This window comes from Dipteris shenzhenensis, chromosome 27 (assembly GCF_047967505.1).
Source record: "Dipteris shenzhenensis isolate YYH24624 ecotype China chromosome 27, Dip_SZ_1.0, whole genome shotgun sequence".
Lineage (NCBI taxonomy): Eukaryota > Viridiplantae > Streptophyta > Polypodiopsida > Gleicheniales > Dipteridaceae > Dipteris > Dipteris shenzhenensis.
The window spans coordinates 42,788,400-42,799,029 of NC_141622.1; the positions used below are offsets into that span (position 1 = coordinate 42,788,400).

Sequence of the window (10,630 nt, forward strand, 5' to 3'; positions counted from 1 at the left end):
GTGGTAGTTGACTGTCTTACCAAGATGGCTCACTTCATTCCAACTAGAGAGTCTGTTAGTGCCCCGCAAGTGGCGGATTTGTTTATACCCAAATCCATAGTGTCAGACAGGGATGTCAAATTTACCAGTCATTTTTGGACTGCAGTGTTTGAGACACTAAGGACTGAGTTGGGAATGAGTAGTGGGAATCATCCAGAAACGGATGATTAGACGGAAAGAATCATTTTAGAGGATATGCTTAGAGCATATGTGTCATTGAGGCAACATACATGGGACAAGTGGTTGCCATTGTTAGAATTTGCCTACAATGATAGAAAACATTTCTCTACAAGGTTCAGTCCATTTGAGCTGAACTATGGTTATAGACCAGCGAATCCAACTACAGTTGGAGTACCTCAGAAAGTGCCTAGTGCCGCGAACTTTGTGGTTCAGATGCGGGAGATGCTAGCACTTGTGAGAGCTAACATCCGCCAAGTTATGGATAGAGCTAAGGCGTATGCGGATGAAAACAAATCCGTTAGAGAATTTAAGGAAGGAGAAAAAGTTTTTCTCAGAGTTCCTTCGCACTCTAAGTCTTTGACTGCAGGAGAGTGTGCTAAGTTATTACCCCGATATTGTGGGCCGTGGTTAATTCTAAAAAGAATAGGCAAGGTAGCCTATAAATTAGAATTATTACAGGGTTGTAAGGTGCACCCAGTGTTTCATGTTTCTCGTTTAAAGAAATTTTTGCATACAGGTGACTCACTAATCGAGGGTGTTGTTTTGTTTGAGGAGATACAGGACAATGCAGGACGCAAACCAACAAGCATCCTAGACCGAGGAATAATACAAGTACGCAATCGGAAGATACCCACGGTGTTGGTTGCATGGCATGGTTTACCTCTATCAGAAGCTACCTGGGAATCCATATACCAGTTACGAAGAGTGTTCCCAGACTTTATCATTGAGGACGCTGATGCCTGAAGAGGGAAGGAATGTTATGCTCAAGTTGAGGCAACATGACCTTGGAAGGGTTAGTTGACATTTTCCTTTAAAGGATCAATGTTTGTATTATATTTGTTTGGGCTTCACGTAAATGATAAAAAAGGAATTAAGGTCAAGGTCCTTGGTGAGGGTGACATGGCACAAGACTAGGTGGATTTAAGGCTAAGGGGTCTAAATGCATTAAATGTGCCAAGGGGCAAATGATTTCAATGTTATCCCAAGAGAGGGGTAAATGATGCATTGAGGAGATGCCCTCAAATGTAGACATGTGGCATACTAGATCCATCTAGGGAATTGGGGCTTGGTGGATTTTGCAAGCAGGAGCTATTCACGTGTGGAGAGATTTTGTGAGAGCTTGCGAACACCGAGATAAGGTTGGGAGGATAATTTGTGTGCCTGTACCGTGATTCATCGTAGACTTAGGCGTAATGGAACATGTTATTGAAAAGGGAACGTGATAAAGAAGGTCCCAACAGTCCCTCAACCAACAACGACCACCGTCAACGCATGCCAAGCTCCAAACTGAAAGAAGAGAAAATTCTATGGTCGAGACTATGAGTCTCCGCTACTGTACATTTAAAAGGGTAGTGTGCCAAACTTGTGCTCTGTAATTATTTTAAGGTACCTTGGAAACTTTATTTTGTTTCATGGCTTGTAAATTCTTTTACAACCGAATCCTTTGGTGTCACCTCAATCTTTTTTGTGTACGAGCTCCAATAAATGCTGTTTACACAATTGCTCACCTGCTTACTTTCTTATTTCAATCCTTCGTAGTTGTGCTATTGTCACACTTGCTCACCTAATAGGCAGCCTCATACTGTCTATGATTTTTGGTTTGGATAGGTCATTGAATTGTATGAATAAGAATTCTTGTAGCAACAGACTGCAAGGGCCTTAAGCTACATTGGGTAATGAACATTTCAGCTTTGGAAGAATTATTAATATTTGATGCTAACCGGTTCTGTGTTAGTAATTCCTGAGAGCTATATGTGGAGAGGGTTTTTTGCAGATACACCACTGAGCTCTGCACAAAGAGGGCCTTAACCATCCTTTGTGTTTCTCAGCACAACACCTCACACGTTTTGCTGCACCAAAGTGCTTTGTTAATCCTGTGTTTCTCAACACACATTGCATCCACTAGCCATGCAAACCTGAAGAAGCAAATGACTTTCAGTCAAAGGGAGCAGGAGTCGGTGTTCCCTCTATCAATTCAAAAGGCTAATTGTGGATGCTAATTCAAAACCATGCTGGCCCCCCACAGCCATTGTGGGGCACTAGCGCCAGAGCCATTGCTCTCCAACACCCTACATCCATTGGTGGATGGTGATCCCACAACTAATGCTTCCCCCTCATAGCCATTGGTGGATGGTGATCCCACATCTATTGCAGCCCCCTCATAGCCATTATGGTTTCCAATGCTAGCTTGCATTGAATGACATTTAGTGAGAAATGAGAAAGAAAGAAAGTTTACTAAAGTCTTTGAAAGACGGACGGGTGTATAAGACTAAAAAAACCAGATATGATAAGCTGAATGGGTGGCTGAGTGGGCATTTGCACCCAAGATATATTCAACATAAACATAAACACTAGTACAAAGTGTCTGAGCCCAGCGAGAGGATAGGAACTGTGGCATGGAGTCATTGTGGTGGGCCTCTATATGTTGTCTAAGGAACCAAGTCCACATGGCGGCAGAGAATGGAGAAGAGTTTGTCGGCCAAGAGAGGCTTCAGTGATGTATAGGACTGCGGTGGGTGCATTGACATCAGTCAATATGCATGGTTCAATTGTGGCATCATAGCCTTGCGTTGAACAAGTGCACTACTGTAGTTGCCTTACCTTATGGTTGCTAGTGCTAGTAGCTAGGGCTTCTTGATGCTGCTGATTAGGCATGCAATGCTCTCCTTTTTCTAATGAAAATGCCATTTTCGTGATGGCCTTATTAACTCTTCACCTCTATGTTCAGCAGACTAGAGGCACCACCACCAAGTGTGATACTGGCAACGGCAACACCTGGGAATGTAAATACTCAAGAAGGAAGATACAGTGTGAGGCAAAGCGTTATGACAATTCGATGTTCTATTTCGCGTGGAAGTGATTGCATGCTCACACATTACATGACTCCTCTATCTCACCACTTTCTTTATATTGAATAAGACCCACCTTTGAAGGTTGCTCAGCGCTGTCCTCCCCTTATCCTGTTTGTGGGTCAACTGTCAGATACTGTAAGATATTGCATTTTATCAGAAGCTCGGTTAGTGTCCCAAGGTTAAAAATTGATCTATGTGGCCGGATCATCTTTTAGTTAACCACAAAGTAATTTGTTATTTGCAGTTTGATATATCTCTTTTTGGTTTTTGAAAAATAGTTTTATATAATTACAAGTAGTGATGCACATGTTCTTACCTTACAGTCATCCTTTGGTTCAGCTGAGTTACCATTCTAACCACATGATTTTCATGATTTCCTTGAATGTTTCTTAATTTTTAATTATATGATTTGATCCTTTCTTTCAGGGGACAACCTACCTGTATGCAACCTATTTAAGGCCTTTTGTATGCAAATATCAGCTTGATAATGAGCAAAACCTGATGCTTCTGAGCAGGCAGATACTGGCGATATCAAATTTATACTTGACAAAAATTTTGGTCTACGGCCAGTTAAAATTTATCGAATTTGTACAGTATAAGACAACCCAGCTACCCCCTGCAAGCTCTCAACCTAATTTGGTAGATATACTTTCACTTAATATGGTGCTTCTTGCTCTGTTAACTTTTCTGCATTTCACCTGCACATGATTGTGCACATGCACACCGATGCTAGTGTATATGTACAAACAAGTTAGGACCTAGAGGCACATTCATTTAAACACAGTCAATATTATCTAAATTCAATAATTGTGGTGGAGCTTTCTATAATACAAGTTGCTAGAGTGGTGTGGCCTTGTTAGTGTTGAAAATGATAACCTTGGTTAGTTGATCTTCATGTTCTGGCTGTCATGATGCTAACAACAAATACAACATATGGACTAACCAATGTCCTCGCTATCACCAACTTGAGAACACAAGACATCTAGTGTGGAAGATATGCCAAAGGTACAACAGCTACTGTATCTCTCTTCAACACGTACACACAAGAAGGTAGTAAACTTGCAGATCTGGGAGAGAAAACACTTAGAAGGACAACCCAAAGGATCTCATAAATAGATGTAGAAATCTGTACAAAGGAGCTCCAAAAGTGTACCAACATCTGCAGCGAACTCTGCTTAGGTAAGGCACAACCACGAGCCTTCGTATGCTGCACCCTCTGCTGAGGATCTCCTCTAAACTACTTGTCAGGCTTCAGTAGCTGCTCATGGGAGCCCTGCTGCTCACTATGCACGGGGAATTCTCTGTTGCTCTTCACCCTGATGATAATCTGCATACAGGAGAGCTCCAACCAGTCAGTGCACATGATTGATCTTATTGCCCACAAATGGATCTTTATATAGACAAAAAGTCCTCAGTCTGGACGGCCTGACTGCTGCTGCAAGCAGACCAGATCTACAGACTGGGCCGACCCAATCTTTGTATTTAACGGACAGTGCAGCTGACTGTACCTGCCCTTGCTGACTTGTCGCAGGCCCCTACAAACAGGCATCTGTGTGCTCTCCTATCCCAGCTCTTCTGCCCTATGCCAGGGCCACACAGCTTGGTCGACCATGAAACTATACACTGCACTGAAGCTCGGGAGAGAGACTGTGCCACCTGCAATCACCAATAGCAATCTCGCCTCAAGCCACGAGCCAGCTGTGGACTCTCATAAAGAGCAAAGAACCTTCGAACCGTATGGGAAAGAAGGCGACCTCTAGAACATTGAGGGTTTTCCATGCCAACTCCTAAACCATGTAATAGTTTGCATGGGAGGTGACCACGTGTCCACTGTGCTTCCCCACCCCTTCAACCCCTACAAAAGTTCACCTTAACACTAACAGGATTTACTTTGATAGCTTATAAGTATGTGAATAGAAGAGATATTATTTGTATGGATTTACGTTTAGGTTTGTAGGTTCTTCGTAGGAATCTGTGTGTCTAGTCTTTTGTCCCAAGTCTCTGAAGGACAAATTGATGTATGTGTGTGTGTGTGCCTATGGGCTAGGAGTCCTATGCAAGGAGTGTGTGAGTGTAGGTGTGCTAGAGGGTTCTAGTAACTTGGCAGTTAGGTATGTCAGGTTGGTGTGATGTGTGGATTTGGAGTGATCATTTGAGGTGACTGATTGAGATAATCATGGAGATGATTGTGGATCTGGGATCTACCAACATGGAGGCAGTTGCCTATATATGTAACCACTCATGAATAAAGAAGTGTTCATTGTGATTCATCTTTGCCTCATTGTTCAATCCATGAACCAACATGTGGTATCAGAGCTTGCTGAGAATCCTAGTGCCTAGGAAGAGTATCCACGAGATTCCAAGAAGATTTCCTCTTCTTCCCCAAATGGAGTTTCACTTCTACCTACCTTCCTGAAATGCCTCAAGTCTGTTCTCCACCTACAAGCCACCATTGCTCATGCCCTCTCTACTATAGCTTCCCCTCGTTAGGGTGCACTTCCACCTGGGAGGAATTTTGGAAATATAGCTTCTACAGCCCGTGCCGTCTCTTTCTTCAGCCCACGCCATTTCTGAGAATTGAGCCTGCTGGAGCCACCATTCCTCAAATGCTCTAAGGAAAACCTAGGTGACCCTATGAGCCACCTGTTGGTAAAATTTGAGTGCAAATGGTCAAGTGAATGAGGAGAAATCGACGAAAAACTAGTTGGTTTAGGAGAATACATGGCTTTCTCAGTTGATGAAGATGTTGCTGCCCTGGGTGATGTGACGCGCCATTTCGTTTGAGATTTGTACTGAGCCTTCTCTTCCTGTGTACCTCTGATTGCGCAACAAAAGCCCCAAGTTTGATGCTATGTGGAGTGAGGTATCAAGCCTCCAAGGTTCCTCTGTTTTCTGCAAGTATTTCTAGATATTTCTTGAAGTTTGATGCTACACTAAATGCTAAGGTGATGCTTGAGGGTTAAAGTACAGTTCAGAGATTCAGAGATTGTTTTTTCAGTTCAGAGAATGTTCTTTGAAGTTTAGTTGATATTGATTTCTTGACAACATGCCAAGTTCTCAATGCCCTTCCAATGCTAAGCACTCGAAGAAGACAAGAAGAAGGACAAAGTACAAGGTAAAGAAGACCCCAGTTAAGAGGTTGTGGGAGAAGCCAACTGGTTATGCATATGCCAAACAACTAGGTTTTTCTGAATTTTTATCTAGTAATTTGCATCTATATGGTGAAGGTGATTCCTTTGTTCAGAAAGACTGATCTTTTGTAAAGGGATTAGACACTACCATTAAATTGGTAAGATCTTTCCAAATGGCCTCCAAAATCAAGATAAGTTTGAGGGAGAGGGTTTTCATACTTGGTAGACCAAACTTGAATTTATTCTCATGAAAAAGGAGATCTGGAAGGTGGCTAATGGAAAAGAAAATAAACCAACAACTAGGGAAGGAGAAGCTTTATGGCTCCCTAAGGATGAAAAAGCACTAGCCATAATTGCTCTTGGGTTGAGTGATTCTTTTATCCACCACATTGATGGTTGTGAGATTGCTCATGCTGCATGGACTCATCTTGAGCATGTTTTTGGAGCACAGGGGAGATGTTCTAAGTTTAGCTTGCTCATCAAATTCTTTGATCTAAAATTGGATAGAGAAGAATTCATCTCTTCACATTTAAATTCCATAATAAGCAACTGACTCAATTATCTGGCATCAAGTTTAATCTTGATGAAGACATTGTAATTGCGATCTTACTTAGAAGCCTAAATGAGGAATATGGCACTATTGTCACCACACTCACCAATATACCAGAGATTAGTTTGGTGGAAATTGAGGCATCCCTCTTGGAAGAGGAAAGGAAAATCAAACAGAGAAGTGACTAGAAAGAACATGGGGCATATTTGGCCAAAAGCAACTTCAAGAGCAAGAGCAAAATGAAGTGCAACTTTTGTGGAAAACCTGGACATTTTGAAAAAGAATGCTATGCAAAGAAGAGATGTTCAGTAAACCTTGTGGTTAGAAGCAGAGACAGAAGAAGAAGAAGAACTAGGGGATGTTAAAGCTCTCACTGCTTACAACACCCAAGTCAATTTTGACAAGGGTGAGGACCCATATGTTTTCTAAGCTATTTGTGTGTGAGGTCAATAATGGTTCTCTGCCATGGATAGTCCATCCTTAAATGATCGTTAGTATTTTGTTTGAGATTTTTTCTTGTTGGACTCATGGGGATTTCCATACATAGTCATTGTCTATCTCCCAGTTGTAAACCAAGAGTCCTAGGAGTGAGTCACAGGTTGGGGCCATGTGTGTTGCCACATGATGGTGGGAAAGCCATGGAGCATTCCATGTACTCTTGCTGAGGGATGAGGTCATGAATTTGTGGGAGGGAATGAAGGACAAATTGATGTATGTGTGTGTGTGTGCCTATGGGCTAGGAGTTCTATGCAAGGAGTGTGTGAGTTTAGGTGTGCTAGAAGGTTCTAGTGACTTGGCAGTTAGGTATGTCAGGTTGGTGTGATGTGTGGATTTGGAGTGATCATAGGAGGTGACTGATTGAGATAATCATGGAGATGATTGTGGATCTAGGATCTACCAACATGGAGGCAGTTGCCTATATATATAACCACTCATGAATAAAGAAGTGTTCATTGTGATTCCTCATTGTTCAATCCATGAACCAACAGTCTCTGTAACGGCAACAAACCCGGTAGGGGTGAGCCTTCGTCCAGTCCAATACAAGAACATTTTTAGTCTATCTTCAGCATCATGATCTTCAATTGCATATCTTTCAATTTGGTTGTGATAATGCTTGATTTATAACTCTGAAATACCAACAGAACTCGTGCGACTTGAGGATCTGTCTACTTATGTTTCTCATAGGCTGGAATGTCTTTGAGTTATAGAGATCAACAGCTTAGGAGATTGTTCCAGAGCACAAGGTTACGTGAAGGATGACCTAGAAGGGGATAGTAACTTGGGAGAGGCCGGAGTCTCTTCGAAGACAATTTCTAGAATTCATCTCCCAAACTTCCTCTAAATAAGGAGGGGAGAATATTATGTCCAGATATAGACATATTAAGGTTAGGTAACTTATGGCTACGTGTCCTAACCTTCGGACAATTTGGACATGCAGTACGCTTGGTACATTTGACATAGTCTTAGTGTAGAGACATTTAAGATACCCAATGCCTATAAAAGAGTATTATTTGGGTCATTCTTAGGAGTGAGACCTTCCAAGAATGCCCAGCTTGGTTGGAGTCTGTCCAGGCCTATATATTCCCTAACCTGTGCGCAAATGGGTCTGTGTTGTATGAGGGACAGTCTTACCTAGGGAGAATGGTGGCCTGTTTGCCTGGCCTCTAACTCAGGGGTGATTCTGAGGAATCTATGGTTGGGTGGTGATGCACTAGCCTACACCAAAGTGCTCCTGTGTTCAAGTTTTGATCTATGGTGGTTTTGCAAGTAGCTGTCCGAGAACCCCCAGATTAGTTGAGACTAATCCTGAGGGGGTGCTTCAGTGTTTCTGATCTCTGTACCATTATAAAAAGCAAGAAAACTTGATGAGATCCAGAAGGATGAGATGTTGGCAGGAAGAAATGCAAGTTGGTTTAAAACCTTTTCCTTCGCAAATTTGGCTGTCCCCACTATCACCTACAAATGCATATTGACATCCATTTAAAATGCAACACACGTAGGCTCAAAATTCTTGCAAAGTTTGTACTCTGATTTACCGTACTGAATTTTGTCAACAGGATAACCTTCAAGTGAATCCAGCAATCTCTAAACATATGTATCAGGCACAGCTGCCTGCTGGGTATCTGCAACCACCACAATCTTCCCAAGTGCTTCTTTGCGATCAGACACCATTACCACAACCTCCCACAACATCTAATGGAGTGTGGCAAATACAACCACTGGCTCCCATAGTTTCTCCCGAGAAAAATGTCCATGAGGAAGATGGAGAGAGAGGGTTTGATTGGTCGGATACAGATGAATCTCAAGGATCTGAGCTTAACAGTATGGCAGATACACCAGCGAAGATTCATGCACAAGGGACTTGCTTCAAATGGTGGTGGAAGTGCTTCTGCATTTGACGGTGATTCATTCTTCTGTTCAGCGACTGATTTTATGTGATCCTTGGAAAAGCAGCTTTAGCTATGAGCAGTAGATCTGTTCGAATTTATGGCCAGAAGTCTTTTACAAGCCCACTGATACCTAGCTGCCATGCTCAAGTAATGTCCCAGGTGTCATGAGAAATTTCATTCATTTATTACCAGACCCTGATGGTGTGCCTAATGAAGGAAGAAATCATGTTTGTTGGGTCATCCGCACCTTAAATGATTTTTTTAGCAGTATTCCTAAATAACTTATTCCTGTGTATATAAGGAGTACCATGAGATCAAGCATATGTGAAGTGCTAGTGGGAAAAACTTGGAACTTGGAAGGTTATCTTTAATTGTTCATACATACCAGTACAGCTCTGAGGGTGTATGCAATCATTATTGTACAGAGAGTAGCTTATATTGAGTAAACAAAGGAGCCTGGCTGCCAATTTTATAAGCCAAAGAACAAATAACTAATTCACCTTTTTTTGGAGGCTTTCTCGACAGTATCTGAGCTACAAGATATTCCCCTTTGAAGATGTATGAGCATCAGCAAGTGAGATTCCATTGCCTAGTACAAAGTTGTAGTCAATGTGTACATCAGGATTGGTTTGACTAAGGTCGTTGTCTGGTATAAGATTGATGAGATTTCTGAGGAACACGTGGAGGTTATAAGAGTGCCAAGTTTACATCACAAAGAGAAAGATTACATCCACTTTGCTCTCTATGAATATGTCTATTATGTAAAAATTCTTGCACTCCACTTGTATGCACAAACCACTCCAATTCACACCTGAGTTCTCAAATAGCTGCACAGGATCAAATAGAAGGTGACGTGGTAGCTAATATCAGCTCATAGGACCTCATTTTTCTTATCCTAAGATTAAAATCATGCATAATCTTGTATAACCTTATCAAGGCATACTAAACTCACAAAAACTCATATAATCTTATCAAGGCATACTAAACTCCCGACAATTGTCTAGAGGTAAGTAGAGCTTAATGTTCTTGATGGAGCACAAAATGGAATAAGTTTCTTCAGATCATTATGGATATATTTAACAGTGATGCATGCCTATCATCGTTCTCCTCACAGTGAATTCAAGTGCTTAGTAGATCTAAGCTGGAGTCTACGATATCTTACATTTAAAATATGCATATTATTTGATAATCAGATATACCTTTTAAGGTTCAATTCCTTTCAATGAAGTCTTGTGTCTATGTGACTGTAAGGTGCTGGTCAACTCAAAACTTTATTTTCTATCTATGCTAACTCAATTCCAAATCGCAATTGTGGCATGCTTTACCATCATAATTGAGCGTGTACTAGTTATAGATTCTTAATATGCATTACTACGCATTGGTCCATTTTCATCACTTTCTTTCTACGGTTTGCCCAGAAAATTTTTCTTGGGTCCAATAGTATAAAAAGTAGACCATTGGAAAAACGTAACTAGATTTTGGCATCGA

The 10,630-nt window shown here is 41.5% G+C and overlaps 1 protein-coding gene across 2 annotated transcripts in view; it reads left to right on the forward strand.

Moving 5' to 3' along the window:
- The window catches only part of LOC147884329 (putative HVA22-like protein g), a 28,155-nt gene extending 18,447 nt beyond the window's left edge, over window positions 1-9,708 (forward strand). Inside the window, exons 5-6 of one of the 2 annotated variants that reach the window (XM_087399013.1) lie at window positions 3,498-3,710; window positions 8,810-9,708. In XM_087399013.1, coding sequence (XP_087255139.1) covers window positions 3,498-3,710; window positions 8,810-9,151 — 555 coding nt within the window. In that variant the 3' untranslated portion in view covers window positions 9,152-9,708. The remainder of the gene's footprint in view (window positions 1-3,497; window positions 3,711-8,809) is intronic. The other variant, XM_087399014.1, reaches the window with a different exon arrangement.
- The last annotated feature ends 922 nt before the right edge of the window (window positions 9,709-10,630 follow it).